Genomic DNA, 18,980 nt, shown 5'->3' on the forward strand with positions numbered 1-18,980 from the left:
AAGGGTAAGGCTGTGTATCTCTAACCCTCACCAGAGCCCAGAGTGAAGAGAGCCTCATTCGCCGGACACCCTTTTTACTAAAATTGTCCATATTAGCAAAGAAACCAGGCACAGAAGATAAATCTTTTAAAATAAGGCTTTTTAAAGTTAGTTTTCAAGATGTGCTCAAGATCTATAACACCATCGTTGTTGCTTCCAAGCCTCAAAGTTAAAAAGCGGAGGGTTGATAACAGGTTAACAGTCAAACACAAAGCATGTTAAGCCAAGTTAATTGTATCAATACTGTGACTCATGCTAGTCAAGTAGTGTCAATATGGTATGATACCACGGACATACTAATATAGAGTACACATGATCATTATGATCTGTCCCCCGTAATCCCTAAGGTATTTTTTTTTATTTTAAGTTTTCTCAAGACGATTGAACTAAGGGGCCATTGCTTGGTGTAATGGTAAAAGGTTTGGACTGACAAGTGCAATGGCATGGGCTTGAATCCTAAGGTACCACAAAAAAACAAAAACAAAAGATTGGTCTATCCTAGTTTGCCCCTCCTAACACCTCGAATTACCGGGACCATAACTAGGTCATGACCTTTTTCTAAGATGATGCAACTCAAATCTAGGGTTTTTATATGTTTATTTGTCATATATTTCATTTTTTTCTAAATTTAGTGGCCCTAGGATACAAGATTCTAATTAAAAAAATAATATTTAAAAATTATATTATAATTTGGGCTAATGCAGCTATCTAGAAGGGATACTACACATTTTTTTCTTTGGAGCCTATGAAGTCTTTTTGCCTACTTATTTTCAAATTTACTTAATTTTGGTCTTTAATTTGGTAGCCTTAAAAACAAGGTCTACCGAATCGGGCCGAACCGCTCGGTTCAGGTCGTACCGAGCCGACCAGGCGCGAGACTAGGTTGGTTCGGCAATAGAACTCAAAATCGGTCCGAACCAAGCAGTTCCAAGCGGAACTAGTGCAAGCCGCCCGATTCACACTGGTCCGAGCCAGTTGCCCCTTCCCCCTATGTTTTTAAGTGCGCTATGAAGGCCTTCTCAGGCGTTCCTTCACCATTTCTTCAAAGCCTTCTCAGGCGTTCCTTCACCATTTCTTCAAACCCCATCCTTGCCCAAAAAAATGTGCTGATTTTGACAATTCAAGGAGGATCCAACCCAAAACAAGCTATGTTTCCCCTCTCTTACCTCATTTTCTTCTTTTTTTCAATACCGAAAAATGCCGAAAATTTTCCAAAATAAGGAAAGATTAGGCCAAAATTTTGCACTAAAATTTTAAAAAATAAAATAAATTCAAAAAATGACTGTAAAATCAGAAACTTATTTAGGGGCATGCAAGCTACTCTTCAGCTAGATATGGTGTCCATTTATTCAAGTTTAGATGCGATCATGTGCAGTGTCCTAGGCCAAAATTTTTAAAAAAATGAAAAATAAATAGCCTTTGATGCATGCCCGCGGGCTTAGAAAAATATATATGGCATCCATAGTAGGCTTTATATGGATCTGAGCTCAAATTAATTTTCTAAAATAATTATATTTAAAAATTATTATTTTAATTTAAAAAGTAATTAAAATATAAAATTAATACCAACTATGAAAAATTAGTAGTACGTATTACATAATTCAGAAGTATTTTCTAAAGTAGAAAACATATTTTTCTGAATTTACGGTATTTAAGCAAATATTTAAATTTAAAATTATTAAAATAGATAAATAAATTAAAAAATATAAAAAATAGTATTATGTATTAGATAAGTCAAATATATTTTCTGAAGTAAAAAATATTTTTTTATCGTAACAAAATTTTAGTATTTTTAAATAATTAATAAACCGACATGCTTGATAAATCTACAGAAATGGAACTATTGAGGAAAAGGACTCAGAGCGTGATAGTGGTTGGGATTATAGGCAAATGCTCACGGACCGACACTACTGAAGGTGCAACTAGTGCAACACAGAGTTTAAGAAAAGAGTAACTAGGTTGAAGTAGCACCTAGTTGGTGGTTATCCTGACGTATCCATATACCGAAAATGCCCACAAGAGATCCGGCAACTGGTAAAGAAGCACTTCGCTGATTTCATAGCAACGAAAGAAAGGACTGCCAAGAACAAAGCAGAGATGGACCGCTGAGCGGCAGAGCCACCTTTTTATCACTCCAAGAAGTCAGAGGAGGCGTCCGCTCCAAATGACGATAAGGCACAGATCTAGGCTGCCATTCAGGCAAGCTTGGATAATCAGTGGCAGCAGAATAAGATGGCCCGATATAGAGCTCGATTTAGGCCCTCACGCTGTGAGTCCGGCTCCAACTCTACAACCAGCAGGGCATATCCAAAGTTCAAAAGAACCTCCTCAGTTAAAAAGACCGTCAGTAGAGGCGGTAGCCGTATTGCATCTATGCTGGAGGCTTTTCATAGTAAAAAAAAAATTTTGAAAAATTCCACCAAGAGCCATCATCCATGATTTAGATCCCCGTGCCTTCCCCGGTAAGGATTTGAAACAATAGAGAGTTGACACCACACCAAAGAAGGATAAGAAGAAAGATATGTGGCGAGCTATTAGATCATGTTTCCACTTCAGCTAAATTCTAGCAAATGCGGCAGACAACACGTACTATAAGTCTGTCATTTTCTCCATATAGGTTGTTGATCCCGGTGTAGATCCTCCATGACTGAAGAACATCTATGGTGAGCTTCTTGACAACAATAAGAAGCTAGAGAAGTAGATTGTCTCGTACAGGAGCAAATAGCTCATGTATGGATTGACAACGATGTGTGATGGTTGGACCAATCCTACCAGGCGAAGCATCAACTTCTTGACATGTTGTGATACGAAGACTTTCTTCCAGAAGTCGATTAATGCTTCCAATCAGGTGCCCAACACCATGTACATCCTTATATTGATAGAGGTAATTGATCAAATAGGAAAAGAGAATGTCGTGCAAGTTATCACTGTAATAGGCCATAATATAAGGCTATCGCAAAGATCTTGGTGGAACAACGGCCACATATTTTTTGGATCCCATATACTGCACATTGTATTGACCTTATATTGATGGACATTGTGAAGATTCGTAGGATGCAGCAGTAGAGACAATTCAAGCCATCACCAGATATATGTATAGCCATATATGGATCCTATCACTTATGAGAAGGTATGCAGAGAGAATTTTAGACCAGATATGACACAGTTTGTTACCAACTACATTGTACTTAATAGCCTCCTCAAGAGAAAAGCAGACCTACATTAGATGTTTGTCAATGCTGAGCAACACAAAAGTAGATTTATGAGGGTTGACACGGAGGAAAGCATTATGGAGGACTTGGTGACAAGGCAAACATTCTGGCAGCGAGTCGAGAAGATAATAAAGACTATCAAGCCATTGTACGAAGTGCTTCAGAATGTGGATAGTGAGAAGTACTCCCAGATGGGTTTCTTGTATCATATAATAGAGATGGCAAATAATCAAATCAGAAAGGCAGATTCGACGCATGCCCAGAAGTACATCGACATCATTGAACGGTAGGAACTTGCATCTAGCAGGTAAGCAAGAACATTAAAAATTAGATTGTACTTGTACAATTTTACTAAAATAATTATGAACTCTATTTGCAACTTACTACCGGAACCCGAGGTTCCAATCCACAGCTGTAGTTGCAAATAACCTCACACATGGAGTAAGATCAATAGACCTATCGAGTTCCAAGTAGTATGCTGGATCTTATTACCAGCAGCCACAAGCAATATATGACCCATACGGATATGGATATAGTGTCTAAGGTATCGTCTTTCGATGGCTACTATCCTCCACAGTTCGGAGCATTTTACACGTCGAATTTTGTTGCCGGCATACTCGGATGGATCCCTTTACAGTCGTATTATCAACCAGAAGACACCTCTCAGAGCTAGAGCTTTAGTGAGAGATCCAAGAATAGTTATAACCCAAAAAACATTCCTTATGGAATGACCGTACAGGACTACAGCGTCGCTTGGATAAAGGAGGCTAATATACCACCTAATTATGCTAATAATTCAGATATATCTACGAGAGGCATCGCCACTCGATGAGATTTTAAATATCGGTATGTATATTGTACTTTAAATATATGTAATTGAATGTATTATTTTATATTTTGTATCTTACTAATTGATTTTAGAATATTTTATACTGCTCCTTGTAGCATGCATCATCTCATTAATCAAAAGGCATCATTTAGGATATATCAGGATCATAGATACGTAAAAAAATATCAAGAAACATCAAATTATACTTAAAATCATTAAAAATATTGAAAAAATTAATTGCCAATGAATCAAACGTAAAAAAATAGTAAAAAAAATAGCATGCCAGTTTGGAACCGGCACTCCTCTACATACCGTGTTGATACGGTATCGAACCGGTACCATACCGAACCAGTACCGTACCGATCTGGCCACCGACCGATATAGGTCCCAATACCAATTCGGTGGACCTTGCCTAAACATGCTCGAAAATAAGCTAAATGCTGCCAAAAAAAAAGATAACAAGTGCATACATCCCTCTGGATCATGACAACTTGCTCCTAATTTTTACTGATGAATATATAAATCAAGGTCTGACGAACCGGTCCGGCCTGTAACCGGTACGCCGAAGCAATGAAAATCGGTACGGGCCGGTTCTGTGCCAGGGACGAAGAGAAGGAGAGAGAGCGTGGAGAAGAGAGGGAGGGAGGAGACCTGTGGCCACCATCGGAGAGCCGGAGAGGGGCGGCGAAGGCCGGGGGGTGGCGAAGCCCGCGGAGGCCGCTGCCGCAGCTTTTTAATTTGGAGATTTTAAGTTAAGTTGGCAAATCGGGTGCCGACTTTACTTAAAAATCCCCAAATTTTCCCCCACGGTCTCGGCCGCCCCCCGGCCTCCGCTGCCCCTCTGCAGCTCTCCGATGGCGGCCACGGATCTCCTCCCACCCTCTTTTCCCCACGCTCTCTCTCCTCTTCTTCTTCCCCAGCTTCGGCGGGGAAGAGCTGGCCGGTTCATACCAGCCGGCTCCGGAACGAACCGGAACCATACCGGTAGGCGACCGGTAAGCCTACCGGATCCAGTACGGCAAACCTTGATATAAACTATTTCTTTTTAAATTTTTTTATCCAAGAATATAGTTTAGTAAAAGATAAATATTAGTTGTAGATCATAATAGGTCTACAATATATCAATAAATTATGCCAAAGTACAAAATTTTGGCATGATTTCCCTTAGGTTTTTTTCATTATTCAGTCACTTTTGGCATAAAAATTAGAAACAAGAGAAGAGGTGGGGAAATTCTCACTATTTAGGTTTGAATCCAGCTACAATGGTGGGGGATCTCCTCCCAAACTCACCCTCTCCCTCCATTTTCTTCTCTTTCTACATACCCAAGCAAGAAACAACAGAGAAAAGGTTCAAAAACCTATTTTCTCTAGATCGCTAAGCAGATGGAGAATTGGTAGATAACAATTTGTACTGCCCAGATGGGTCAATTCCAATCATGGAACAGAGAGGTTCAGCCCTTGCCCAAACCCAAAGCTTGAACGGTCTTGTTTCTTGGCTGAGTCAGTATGTCATGCTCTATGCCACCCGATTTGGGACAGCTCACAGATCTTGAGTCAAACTACAAAAACTATTGAAGTTGCACATACCTGGATTTTCGGATTTTTTATCACTTTGGCCAAACAAAGTGATGGAGAATCAAATAAGATACTATAGGCATGTACAAGAAAACTTGAACAAGCTCCAATAAGGAAGGTTAATTTAGTCTTTAGTTCAGATGTAGGAGAGAGGGGAAGGCCTATAGTAACAAGGATGAATTTGTGAAGAAAAATAAGGAAAAGCTTGAGATGATATTGGAGGTCTCCTTAAATAGGAATACTCAGTGAATGAGGATTCAAAGAGCCAACCCCATATATATAGGACAAGACTTTATAATCATAATTATGGTTATGTGCTCAAGATCCACATGTCAATTAGCATATTACTGCCACCAATAAAGGTTTCACAAAAAGCAATATGGATAGCACACTCTGTAAAACATAAAGGAAATATACAGGGAAACTGAATAAAGAACTTCAAACAAAATTTGATATTTAGCACAACAAATCCAAACATCTCATCAAAACTTTCAAGAAACTAGTAGATCTGGCCAAAATGTTTAAACAAAGTACCAAGAAATGATGAGATGACAAACGAGTAGTAATAAGTCTCACCAAACACTTGAATGGAGGGGCAGCACCTTCAAGATCCTCTCGAAGTATAGAATTTGTATTGATTATATTTTTTAATATGCTTGTAATATTATCCTCATTGCTGCACGATTAAAAAATCAAGTTACTTCAGCATGTGAAAAAAATGTCCTGTCAAAATGCTATTTTCCTAGAGAAGCAACTATAGCATAAGAAAGGAAATGTTGCACAAACAGACCTTGATCTTCCAGAATCCACGATGACAGAAGGGCGAATAGAGACAGGTGGTACTGCAATATGTGTCACAATAAGTTTTTCAGGCCGATCATAAAGATTAAGCAATTCACAGTCCTGTACCACAAAACAACAAAATTATGAACCTATAAATTTAAAAAAGGAAACAAGCAAAACTCCATCCTAACACAAACTTTTCCTTTTTTTTCTTTCTTTTTTGGGGAGAGGGGGGGTTCTTGTAGGTAGCCAGCAAATTGTAGACAACAACGAGCTTATACCTCATCAAGCATTTTTCTGAAAAGAGAAAGAACTGCAACAGCACTTAAAACATGGGAAACTTGGAAAGATGTTTTATCTTTTGTGTGAGATAATGCAGAACGGAATTCTTCTACACTTGGATCAGCAGTTTTGCTAAAATCTTGAATAAAATACAGTCCAGATCTTGCCTTTTTCACCACACCTGCACTTAAGAATATACAAGTGCTAGTCAGAAAGAGAGAGAGAGAGAGAGAGAGAATAAAAAAATGGCTGAAACAGGAAGTTAACTTTTCAAAACAAAAATCATATGTGTTATTTCTGCGATATTCTTGAACATATTATTTGCTGGTTCATGTTGTTTACCACTTGTCTCTTAATAGGTTTCCTTGGAATGAATTTTTAATTAATTTTAACCTAAGAACCAAACTGAACGTACCCGGTCTTGGTTGTGTTGGTTCGTTTTATCTCGAGATTATCTGGTTCCTATCAGGTTTCAAAAAGTGAGAATTGACCAGGATTTGTTCGTACTAGCTGACCCTAACTCAAACCCACCCGCACTATGATGGAATAGTCATATTGCCTTCTACCCAGTTACGGTAACACTATAAAGCCCCACAAGAGGAAAAGACTAAAGCAATGACAAAAGAAAGGAGAGCGACACCCTCTAGACAGAAATATTCCACCCTCATTGTAGAATACTCCAAAATAACGTGAAGCCCCAAACCAAAAACTATTTCAACAAGAAGGGTTAGTTCCCAACTTTGCAAATTCACAACAAACAGCACACAAAAAAGTATAGGCTGCAGTCCATGTGTGAGCAAACGATCCACTAATTGGATGCTGACAACGCATTCAACATGTATAATATTCAGCATGGTCTGCCAAACCGGACCGTCCCGGCCAATTCGGCCCGGTACGGACCGGTCCGATCTAGAACCAGTATCCGGACAACGTGAAAACCGGTTCCAACTGTTTTCAGGCCGGTACCAACCGGTATGCATGCGTACCGGTCTCGTACCCGTGCAAACCGGCCGGTTGGCACCGGTACCGGCTTTTTTTTTTTAATCACAGTACACATGCTGTAGATTTTAAACCACAGCACGCACGCTCTCGCAAGGCAGAGCGCCCTACGCGGGGCCGCGCGCCCGCATGCGGTTCCCCTGTTGGCGACCCGGGGGTTGCGGTCCCGATCCCCGGCCCAAGCGTCTAAGGTTGAGGGTTGGTGTTGGCGGTTTGCCTTGGGACCGACTTGCTGGTGGGTATCTTCCTCCTTCTTGTTGCCGTGGAATCCACGCCGTGTGCTTGCCTTCGGGCTGCCGGCGATGGGAAGAAACCAAGGTGGGGCTCAATGTTGAAAGAAATATGATTTCATTCCACTAAACAACGGATTACAATAGGACTCTTGGCAAAGGTCGGGAAGGGACCTTGCACTACCTAAGAACAAACCTAGGGGGGCTGATTTTCCCCGCCCTAGAACATGAGCCTTGCGGCTGACAAACTAAGGGATACAACCCTTGACTCCTTTGAGGAAAAACCAAATTCTAAGAGATATGAGATATGATAGATCAAAGGGCCCTAAAGGCTCCTCTTATAGGCCTACTGCCGTGGCTTATTATGGACTCAATTCTAAGGCTAACAATCTTCCTTTTCGGCCGCAATGGCCTGGTCAATCTTGGCCTTTGGTTAGGCCATGTGCTGATTTGCCTTGGGCGCTCGGGATTGGCTGCTGGCTTGGCCTCTGTGCGTGGCGCTTGCTGATGCTGCCATCTGCCCGTGCGCAGCCTGATTTGGTTGCTGCGCCGGGCAGCTGGGCTGTGTTTCCTGCTGTGCCGAGCTTGCTTCCTGGTTTGCCATGCCTTGCTGCCTTTGGCTCGAGCTTCCCTCGGATCGCTGGCGTGTCCTCTTGACGCGCGTTCATCTGGCGGCCTGATGCATCCTGGCCGCCCGTGTCAGCCTGGGTCGGTTGGCCATGGAAGAGCCTGCAGGCTCCTCCACGGATTCTTTGCGTGCGGTTTCCTGGTTTGCCTCGGCGCTGATGCTTGGCAGCCTGCCAAGTGTCCCTGTTTGTTGGCCTTGGCTGGGCGCAATCTTTTGATGGTTTTCCTTGTTTGCGCTTGGGCGTTGATGGCTGCCACTTGTCCTTTGGCGCGCGCGATGCTGGGCTGACAGTTGCTTGGCCGGGCGCTTGCTTGGCGGATGATTGCCATGTGCCTTCGGTCGCGCGCTGGATCGGGCTGACCGTGCCTTTCCTTCTTTGGCTGGGCGCTCGGTCGGCGGATGGTTGCCATGTGTCTGCTAGTGCGCGCGGGCTCGGGCTGACCGCTGCCTTCCTTCTTTGGCTGGGCGCCTGGTCGGCGGATGGCTGCCATGTGTCTTCAGGGGTGCGCGGGGCCAGGCTGACCGTGGCTTTCCATCCTGGGCATTCGGGCGCTCGTGCGCTGGCTGGTCCGGACCCAATGTGGGCGGGTTCGGCTGCTCCGCTGTCTTTGGTTGAGCTTGACCCGTGCGCTGCCCTTGGGCTGATCTGACTGTGGTGCGCTCGGCCGAATGCTGTTCTGGCCGTGCCTTGGGCTGGCTGTGCTTCCTGATGCGTGCGTGCCCATGGCCGCACGTATGGGCTGGTGCCCTTGGCTGCCGCTCGTGCTCATGCCCATGCTTGGCGTGCGCGCAACCCACTGTTGCGCGGGCGCCAACTGCTGGCGAGAGGCGGGGAGGCGGCCCTGCTGAGTGCTGGCCGACTCCTGGTCTGGTGAGGTCCGGGCGCGCCAGATGGGCGCGGGCGCATAGTGCTGGGCGCGCCGGGCGGGCGCGGGCGCGGGGCGCGGGGCGCGCTGGGCGGGCGCGGACGCAGGGCGCGGGGCGCGGGGCGCGAACTGGCGCGTGGCTGCGCGTGCGGCCTGGGGGCCGTGCGCAGTCGGGTGCGCGGATGGGCGCGCAGGCGTGCGCGCGGGGGCGCGCGCGGGCATGCGTGCCGGTGCGCGCGCGAGCTGGCGGCCGTGTGCAGGCGGCCGTCTGGTCGTGCGCGCAGGTGCGCGCGCTGGCTGGCGCGGGTGCCGCCGGCTGTGCTGCTGCAAGGAGGCCGCGCAGGGGCCTGCGCGTGCTATGGCTCGTCTGGGCGCGCGGTTGGCCGCGCGCGGCTGAGGCCGGCTGTGCGCGCGGTGGGCCGCGCGCTGCTGCAGGGGGCGCAGAACCTCGCGCGGGCGCTGGGAATGGCCTGTGCGGGGCTGCGCCGAAGGCTGAATGTGCTGGCCACTGTTTGGGCAGACTTCCAAGCAGTGGATTTGACCCGGGCGTTGCTCTTGGCCGAGGTTGGCCTCGGCCAAACTTGCAGAAATTTGGCTTGGCGGGCTGAGGTGGCTAACATTCCCCCCTCCTTGGAGAGTACCCTTGTCCTCAGGGGTGTCTTTGAGCAATGGACTTCCTTCCTTGCGTGAGAGAGCGTCGGCCACCTTGTTCTCCTTTCCTGGTTGATATATTATATCATATTCAAAACCAAGTAACTTTACCAGGAATTTTTGTTGATCCGGGGTCACGATTTTCTGTTGAAGGAGATGCCGGAGAGCTTGTTGGTCGGTGATGATGGTGAAGCGCCGCCCTAGGAGGTAAGGCCTCCAAACCTTGACCGCATGTACCACCGCGAGAAGCACCCGTGCATAAGTGCTCCATGCTTTCTTTTGTGGCCCGAGTGCTTTGGAAATGAATGCTATGGGCCGCTTGTCTTGAGCTAGTACCGTCCAATTCCTTCATTGCTTGCGTCGGTGAAGACTTGGAATGATTTGCTGAAGTTCGGCAATGCAAGCACTGGTGTTTGCGTCATGGCTCTTTTAAGGTCTTCAAATGCTTGGCGTGCGGCTGATGTCCATGCAAATCCATCCTTCTTCAACATGGCCGTGAGGGGTTTTGCAATGAGGCCATAACCTTTGACGAAGCGCCGGTAGTAGCCCGTGAGCCCTAAGAATCCCCTCAAGGCTGAAATGTCCTTGGGCAATGGCCAATCTGTCATGGCTTCCACTTTTCGGGTATCAACCCGTACACCGTCCCCGGATACCACATGCCCAAGGTAGTCTAGCTCAGTTTGTACAAAGGCACATTTGGAGGGTTTGATAAAGAAATGATGTTCCTCCAAAGTGTGCAAGACTAGGTCTAAATGCCGCATATGCTCTTCTAGGGTTTTGGAATAGATCAAGATGTCATCGAAGAAGACAATCACAAATTTTCTGAGGTGCGGCTTGAATACCTGGTTCATGGCTGCTTGGAAGGTTGATGGAGCATTGCAAAGTCCGAAGGGCATGACCAAGTACTCGTAGTGTCCGGAATGTGTGCGGAATGCGGTCTTGTGGACATCCTCATCGCGCATCCGAATTTGATGGTAGCCGGACCGAAGATCAAGTTTGGTGAAGTACTTCGTACCGTGGAGCTCGTCAAGCATCTCGTCCACGGTTGGAATTGGGAATCTATCTTTGATGGTGGCCTCGTTCAAGGCCCTGTAATCGGTGCAAAACCTCCAAGACCCATCTTTCTTTTTCACTAGCAAAACCGGTGATGAGAATGGGCTAATGCTTGGTTGGATGATCCCCTGTTTCAGCATGTCTTCAACCTGTCTTTCAATCTCTCCCTTTTGGAAGTGCGCGTACCTATAGGGTGGTACGTTGATTGGCTTGCCTTCTTCCTTGAATCGGATGGAGTGGTCGAAGGCGCGCTTGGGAGGGAGTGTGGTTGGCATGGCTAAAACTCCTTGATATGCTGCAAGTAGCTCTTGTACTTGCGGTGGAAGGTCCTTCAAATCATCCTTTGGCTGCGGTTGAGGTCCCTCCACAGCCACTCCTTGGTTGGACATCACGACGGTGAAGCAAAGGGCTCCTCCCCGGCATAGGCATTCGATCATGTTGGCTTCGCACGGTAGGGCTTCTTTGTGGTTGAGTGCTGTCCACACCTTCTTCCTTCCATTGATCCGGAACTCCATGGTCATGGTATTGTAGTCGGTGACTACTTTACCAATGCCTCGGAGCCATGCATTGCCAAGTACGACGTCCAAGCCTACAAGTTGTAGTATATGTAAATCTGCAGAAATTCTTACCCCTTGGACGTGGAGTCGCACATCCTTGACAACTTCTTGACATTTGAGCCGTTCGCCGCTTGCTACCTTGACCTCGAATGGCTCGGTTGCTGCTCCCTTGAGTCCTACTCGCTGCAAGGCTCCCGGGTTGATGAAATTGTGGGACGACCCGTTGTCAACGAGCAAAGAGACTTCATGCTTGCCGATCCATGCCGTCATCCTCATGGTTGATGGTCTTTGAACGCCGGTGAGTGCATGGAGGGATAGCTCGGCGTCTTTTGGCAAGGGGCTGATGGGTTGGTCCTTGGTAGAGTCTTCTTCATCCGAGGAGCTGCTGGTTGAGGCATCATCAACTTCTTCCTCGCTGCTGCTGTCAATTTTCAGCACATAGGATTGGCCCGGTTTGCAATGATGGCCCTTCTCCCACTTGGCGCCGCACTTGAAGCACAATCCTTTTTTGATGTTCTCTTGAACCTCTTCTCGGCTGAGCTTCTTAACATTGGATGGTTGCTGTTTGGAGGTTGATGCAGCGGCTGTTTGAGGCTTGGAAGTGCTTGCTGCCGGTTGGAACTTGGGTGGCAGCACATTGCGGTTGGAGCTCTCCTTGGTCCGCCGGTCTTGGATGTTGGCTTGGTCAAGGATCTCCGCCATCCTCATAGCCTCTTGTAGACGGGTGGGCTGCTTCAATTTGATCTCCTTGGATAGCCAAGGCTTGAGCCCGTCCACGAAGGTGCCAAGTAGTGCCTCTTCCGACCATCCTTCTACCATAGTTTGAAGTTGTCGGAACTCGTCGATATAAGCTTGGACCTTGCCCTCTTGCTTGAGTTTGGCCAATTGGCCATGGTGGTTGATGGTAGGTGAAGGCCCCCATTGATTCATGAATTCTTGTACAAAGGCCGTCCACCCCAAATAATTTTCTTCCTTCTCATATATGTTCCTTAGCCACCGCCACCATCTATTGGCCCTTCCTTCAAGATGATAGCTTGCCAAGGTTACCTTCTCCTCTCTAGGGGTCTCATAAACATGAAAGTATTGCTCGACCTTGTCGAGCCACTCATAAGGATCTCCCCCTCCAAAGGTTGGAAATTCAATCTTGGGTCTTCTAATCCCTCTCTCATGTGGTCCGAAACCTCCCTCATGGTTCACCCTATCCTCCCTTCTTCTTCCTTCATGTGCATGTCGGCCATAAGGCCTACAAGAATGAGGACTTCCTATGGGTTCACTCATGGGTCTTTCCATGCTTCTTGGCCGATCCTCCATGGGGATGCCACCGGCCCATCTATCTTCTAGGGTTTCTCCACATGCATTCCTACTTCCTCTTCTTCTTTCCTCTCTTGTTTTTCTTTCTCTTTCACCCTCATGATTTTTTTCTGCAAACCTCCTCTCAAGCCGCTCTATGTTTGCATTACTCTCTCTTCTTATGGTGGCTAGGGAGGTTACCAAGTGCTCTAACACCCTACTCATCTCGGTGTTATGGTTTTCAATGGTCTCAAAGAGCCTTTGGGGGCTAAAGGACTCCCTATCCAACTCCATGAGACAACCCCTTACAATCAGATTTTTTTTGTGCTTTTACAATGTATTACAAATCTGATTTTCAGATCTCAATAGGAAAACAATGAGGTATGTAGATCTGAAAAGTTAGAAGATATCCTTGAGATCGCCCTTCCGTGGATTTGGACTGAAGTCGATTACCCGACGATCTCCGTTGAAGTCTCTCAATGAAAGCACCAGTGTTAGCGACCCGGGGGTTGCGGTCCCGATCCCCGGCCCAAGCGTCTAAGGTTGAGGGTTGGTGTTGGCGGTTTGCCTTGGGACCGACTTGCTGGTGGGTATCTTTCCGAATCTGGCAGCAGCTCTCTCATCCTTCCCATAAGATGAAACTTCAACAGAAGATGCAAGGAGTGCCTAGCGGAAAAAAGATTTCTCCTTCTTGTTGCCGTGGAATCCACGCCGTGTGCTTGCCTTCGGGCTGCCGGCGATGGGAAGAAACCAAGGTGGGGCTCAATGTTGAAAGAAATATGATTTCATTCCACTAAACACCGGATTACAATAGGACTCTTGGCAAAGGTCGGGAAGGGACCTTGCACTACCTAAGAACAAACCTAGGGGGGCTGATTTTCCCCGCCCTAGAACATGAGCCTTGCGGCTGACAAACTAAGGGATACAACCCTTGACTCCTTTGAGGAAAAACCAAATTCTAAGAGATATGAGATATGATAGATCAAAGGGCCCTAAAGGCTCCTCTTATAGGCCTACTGCCGTGGCTTATTATGGACTCAATTCTAAGGCTAACAATCTTCCTTTTCGGCCGCAATGGCCTGGTCAATCTTGGCCTTTGGTTAGGCCATGTGCTGATTTGCCTTGGGCGCTCGGGATTGGCTGCTGGCTTGGCCTCTGTGCGTGGCGCTTGCTGATGCTGCCATCTGCCCGTGCGCAGCCTGATTTGGTTGCTGCGCCGGGCGGCTGGGCTGTGTTTCCTGCTGTGCCGAGCTTGCTTCCTGGTTTGCCATGCCTTGCTGCCTTTGGCTCGAGCTTCCCTCGGATCACTGGCGTGTCCTCTTGACGCGCGTTCATCTGGCGGCCTGATGCATCCTGGCCGCCCGTGTCAGCCTGGGTCGGTTGGCCATGGAAGAGCCTGCAGGCTCCTCCACGGATTCTTTGCGTGCGGTTTCCTGGTTTGCCTCGACGCTGATGCTTGGCAGCCTGCCAAGTGTCCCTGTTTGTTGGCCTTGGCTGGGCGCAATCTTTTGATGGTTTTCCTTGTTTGCGCTTGGGCGTTGATGGCTGCCACTTGTCCTTTGGCACGCGCGATGCTGGGCTGACAGTTGCTTGGCCGGGCGCTTGCTTGGCGGATGATTGCCATGTGCCTTCGGTCGCGCGCTGGATCGGGCTGACCGTGCCTTTCCTTCTTTGGCTGGGCGCTCAGTCGGCGGATGGTTGCCATGTGTCTGCTAGTGCGCGCGGGCTCGAGCTGACCGCTGCCTTCCTTCTTTGGCTGGGCGCCTGGTCGGCGGATGGCTGCCATGTGTCTTCAGGGATGCGCGGGGCCAGGCTGACCGTGGCTTTCCATCCTGGGCATTCGGGCGCTCGTGCGCTGGCTGGTCCGGACCCAATGTGGGCGGGTTCGGCTGCTCCGCTGTGTCTTTGGTTGAGCTTGACCCGTGCGCTGCCCTTGGGCTGATCTGACTGTGGTGCGCTCGGCCGAATGCTGTTCTGGCCGTGCCTTGGGCTGGCTGTGCTTCCTGATGCGTGCGTGCCCATGGCCGCACGTATGGGCTGGTGCCCTTGGCTGCCGCTCGTGCTCATGCCCATGCTTGGCGTGCGCGCAACCCACTGTTGCGCGGGCGCCAACTGCTGGCGAGAGGCGGGGAGGCGGCCCTGCTGAGTGCTGGCCGACTCCTGGTCTGGTGAGGTCCGGGCGCGGGCGCATAGTGCTGGGCGCGCCGGGCGGGCGCGGGCGCGGGGCGCGCTGGGCGGGCGCGGACGCAGGGCGCGGGGCGCGCTGGGCGGGCGCGGACTGGCGCGTGGCTGCGCGTGCTGCCTGGGGGCCGTGCGCAGTCGGGTGCGCGGATGGGCGCGCAGGCGTGCGCGCGGGGGCGCGCGCGGGCATGCGTGCCGGTGCGCGCGCGGGCTGGCGGCCGTGTGCAGGCGGCCGTCTGGTCGTGCGCGCGGGTGCGCGCGCTGGCTGGCGCGGGTGCCGCCGGCTGTGCTGCTGCAAGGAGGCCGCGCAGGGGCCTGCGCGTGCTGTGGCTCGTCTGGGCGCGCGGTTGGCCGCGTGCGGCTGAGGCCGGCTGTGCGCGCGGTGGGCCGCGCGCTGCTGCAGGGGGCGCAGAACCTCGCGCGGGCGCTGGGAATGGCCTGTGCGGGGCTGCGCCGAAGGCTGAATGTGCTGGCCACTATTTGGGCAGACTTCCAAGCAGTGGATTTGACCCAGGCGTTGCTCTTGGCCGAGGTTGGCCTCGGCCAAACTTGCAGAAATTTGGCTTGGCGGGCTGAGGTGGCTAACATCCCCGCCCAATGCGTTTCCGAGCGCCGTTCCACCGCGCGCGAGCGTGATTCCTTTTGAACCGCACGCGTGCGTGATTCCCCATGCTAGGAACCTCCCCGCGTGCAGGCATGATTCCTTGCACTGGAACCGCCCCGCGCGCGGTTCTCCCGCCCGCGTGGGGCAACGCACCCGCACGGGGCAGCCCTGGCGCTTCCGCGTGCGGACGCAAACCAAAAAAAAAAATTTCTTTTTCTACCACATCCGCGCGCAGACGTGAACCAAAAAAAAAAAAAATAAAAACAAATATCGGTTCATATCGGACCGGTTCCAGTACAAACCGGTCCCGAACCGGTCCAGTAGGCAACCGGTACGCCTACCAGTACCGGTTCAGTGTACCTTGATATTCAGACTACCTGGTTTCTTTGATGCCAAACAGCATTTAATGGAGATGTTTCATAGCAAGAATTTATGTAAAGCATGTAATCCATGGAAACATGGGCTCTTTAAAATTTTCCTTCAAAGTTTTACCTCAACATAACTTTATCCACAACTTAGTCAGAAAAGGTCAAACAACCTGATTGACAGGAAGAAAGAGACTAGTGAATGACAAAGCTTAGATAAACCAGTCTAAAATGAGAAATAACATTCCATGAGGTAAAGGGCAATTTGAAATAATTTTAAATGCATTCATCTCCAGGATTCAAGTTCACAATAAAGCAACAGAAGGCATTAAAATGAAAGATTCATTTGAAAGTCAAACATGATGCATGGACCTACAATATAATAGATGGCAAACAACAAAGAAAGTGCACTATAAAGAAGTAATAGCATAAAACTAACCATTTGCATATCCACAACGGAGGCAACGACAAGGTTTGCATTTGTCTCTAATTATCTTCATGAGAGCATTCTTCTGAAGGATATCTGCTTTAGGATTTCTCATTTTCTTCAAATATGTTTTGCGAAGTGTCTCGTCAAGAAGTATCCTACCACAGCCCTATAAAGCATATCATAGCACACTAACATTAAAATCAGCATCATTACATAATAAAAGTAAAAGTTTCTGATAAATTACATAAATAAAATTTGCGACTCGAGCTCTAAATTTCAAGAAAACTATAAAACTTGTCTTAGAGGAAGAGATGTACCTTACAAATACACTTCAAAATGTTTAGTATAGAATTAAAATAGCCAACATTAAAAACAGGGAGTATGAGCTTCAAGTATCCAAAGTGTCCAGGACAATCAGTGAAATTTCCATGGCACGTAGCGCACTCAGTTTGTCTGTTGGGAGCCCCCTGCAATTTTAAATAAAGAGAACATGACACCAGAATACATTTGCATTTTATTAGAATGAAACATGACTATAAGACAGATAGTTTTGTTACGTATCCTACAAAGACCACTAGTATTTAAAATTTCTTTTCTAAGAAAAAATATCCTAAGTGAGTGTGACTCTAGCAAGAATCTGAATGCTATGATGGGCATGTACGCAGATATTTATCAATTATCTTGCTTCCATGTCAGCTTGGGGAAGCGCCTCTCCAATTGTACCCCCTCTTTTTTTCACTTAGTATAATTTTTCATTACCATTGACATAACAACTATTATACGGCAACTATGGATACCCCTGTTAAGAAATATCATGTGTTTGCTGATATAATAACAATATTTCTTTTAAGGTGAAAATGGAGAGACCGAGAGACTTCAGCAAGCTTCCCACTAAACAGCATTTATGTAGTATCACCGAGAACTGCATTCAGCAGGTCAGCTTTTTGAGACACCAGTATCATTCATGGAAGGCCTTCAAGGCAACCACTCTTGATCATCAGGCGCTGGTCATAGATTTACAACTGTGAAAATTTCCAGTGACAATACATGAGTAACAGGCACTAACAGAGCAAACTTCATGTGGTCATCAAACTACTGCCCACTCTTGATCATCAGGCGCTGGTCATAGATTTACAACTTTGAAATTTTCCAGTGACAAAACATGAGTAACAGGCACTAGCAGAGCAAACTTCATGTGGTCATAAAACTACTGCATACTCCTGGCCCATGTTCACCGGCCTACGAACATCATCATCCCTATAAAGCATGAAGATGCATGTATAGTGGAGTTGTTTAATTACTCTCCAAAGAGTCCTTGCTAGATGCAACAGACACTAAAATTCAGCTGAGTTCGAAGTGTGTCAAAAACTTGGAGTAAGTCTTCCACGTAAATGGTTAAAATTCATGATGATGCCATCACAAACTTATTGAGACTGCCTCGTATCATCCTAATTCTCTGGCATCTATTTCCCGTTGAAGACCAATGTAACATGAAATCAGAAGATTCATATCATGTATTTATATTTAATCTTCTTTTAACAGAAAAAGAGCGTGATGGTACAAGATATGCTAATCCAATCAAGAAGATGTAACTAAGAAGAAGAAAATCAAGAGATAATAAAAGACAAATAGACCAAGAAGTACCATTCGAGGATCAAGCAAACCATTCTCGATCGGTTTCAGATTAAGGTCGTAGATTCTATTATTCCAGACCTGCACCTCCGCCAATTTCCGTATGTCCTCACCAGAAAAGGTGCTAAATCGAATGCTTTTTCTGCAGAAAAAATGAGACAGAGGGAGGAGATAATGTAAAATAGAATGATTGCACTTCCAAAGAACAAACTTGACATCAGAAAGCAAAACTGGAAATCAGTCTAATATTTGAAGTCAGAGTTCCAAGAACTCGTTCGCCTTACATCTTTCGAGGGCCGACGTCCTCGATATAGGGTTCCTTCGTGCATCTCAGCTTCTCCTGCATCATTACGAGCGAGGAAGGCCGAGAAAAACACTGAGAGAGGAGAGAAAATCAAACTCAGGAGACCAGATTGTCGGCGAACGTCAAGCTAATAGGGCGATCGGAAATCACGATTGCTAATCCGAGGGGAAGAACCCTAGGTTTTGTCAGGGTTTTGGGAGGGTATTGGAGTTCTTGTAGGTCGATGCCCGTGGGGCGGGGCACGAGTAGCGACACCGTAGCCTTGCGTGCTAAGAACACCCGCCTCCGCCTCCGCCTCCGCCTCCGCGTTCGGCAGCAGCGGCGAATACTGGCGGGTTTTAATCTTGAGGCAGTCTCATGCGAGGTGCTTGCATCGCCCGCAAGGGGCAAATGGACCCGATCGGCCCATCTTCGCGCACCCCCCTATTGCTCAGGACACCCCCCAAAAATTAAAAAAAAATTAAATACTC

The 18,980-nt window shown here is 47.5% G+C and overlaps 3 protein-coding genes across 4 annotated transcripts in view; all 3 read right to left on the bottom strand.

Moving 5' to 3' along the window:
- NRPC1 (nuclear RNA polymerase C1) overlaps positions 1-18,980 on the bottom strand; it is a 67,708-nt gene extending 48,728 nt beyond the window's left edge. Inside the window, exons 1-8 of one of the 2 annotated variants that reach the window (XM_039116935.3) lie at positions 18,661-18,980; positions 18,491-18,582; positions 18,219-18,348; positions 16,892-17,041; positions 16,584-16,740; positions 6,720-6,901; positions 6,446-6,558; positions 6,232-6,331 (exon numbers count right to left, since the gene is read on the bottom strand). In XM_039116935.3, the coding sequence (XP_038972863.2) occupies positions 6,232-6,331; positions 6,446-6,558; positions 6,720-6,901; positions 16,584-16,740; positions 16,892-17,041; positions 18,219-18,348; positions 18,491-18,555 (897 nt within the window). In that variant the 5' untranslated portion in view covers positions 18,556-18,582; positions 18,661-18,980. Of the gene's footprint in view, positions 1-6,231; positions 6,332-6,445; positions 6,559-6,719; positions 6,907-16,583; positions 16,741-16,891; positions 17,042-18,218; positions 18,349-18,490; positions 18,583-18,660 lie in introns of both variants that reach the window. The other variant, XM_039116936.3, reaches the window with a different exon arrangement.
- Positions 8,239-10,365, bottom strand: LOC149752978 (uncharacterized). The gene is made up of 3 exons (XM_089924609.1): positions 10,317-10,365; positions 10,085-10,162; positions 8,239-9,342 (listed from the first exon to the last, which is right to left on the bottom strand). The coding sequence occupies exons 1-3, from the start codon at positions 10,363-10,365 to the stop codon at positions 8,366-8,368; spliced, it is 1,104 nt and encodes a 367-aa protein (XP_089780735.1). The 3' UTR covers positions 8,239-8,365.
- Positions 10,281-13,431, bottom strand: LOC149752979 (uncharacterized). The gene has a single exon (XM_089924796.1). It carries the CDS (start codon positions 13,286-13,288, stop codon positions 10,424-10,426), a length of 2,865 nt encoding a protein of 954 aa, XP_089780922.1. The 5' UTR covers positions 13,289-13,431; the 3' UTR covers positions 10,281-10,423.

This window comes from Phoenix dactylifera, chromosome 8, assembly GCF_051530095.1.
Source record: "Phoenix dactylifera cultivar Ajwa chromosome 8, Ajwa_hap1_PhDact_Kaust_v1.1, whole genome shotgun sequence".
Taxonomy (NCBI): Eukaryota; Viridiplantae; Streptophyta; class Magnoliopsida; order Arecales; family Arecaceae; genus Phoenix; species Phoenix dactylifera.

Excerpts from the sequence above, each read along its gene's own strand:
- LOC149752978 (XM_089924609.1), bottom strand. The coding sequence starts at position 10,365 with ATGGAGCACTTATGCACGGGTGCTTCTCGCGGTGGTACATGCGGTCAA. Across the intron at positions 10,163-10,316 it reads CGGTGGTACATGCGGTCAAG|GAAAGGAGAACAAGGTGGCC; the intron begins GTTTGGAGGCCT and ends TATATCAACCAG. Across the intron at positions 9,343-10,084 it reads AGACACCCCTGAGGACAAGG|CACGAGCGGCAGCCAAGGGC; the intron begins GTACTCTCCAAG and ends CATGGGCATGAG.
- LOC149752979 (XM_089924796.1), bottom strand. The coding sequence starts at position 13,288 with ATGGAGTTGGATAGGGAGTCCTTTAGCCCCCAAAGGCTCTTTGAGACC.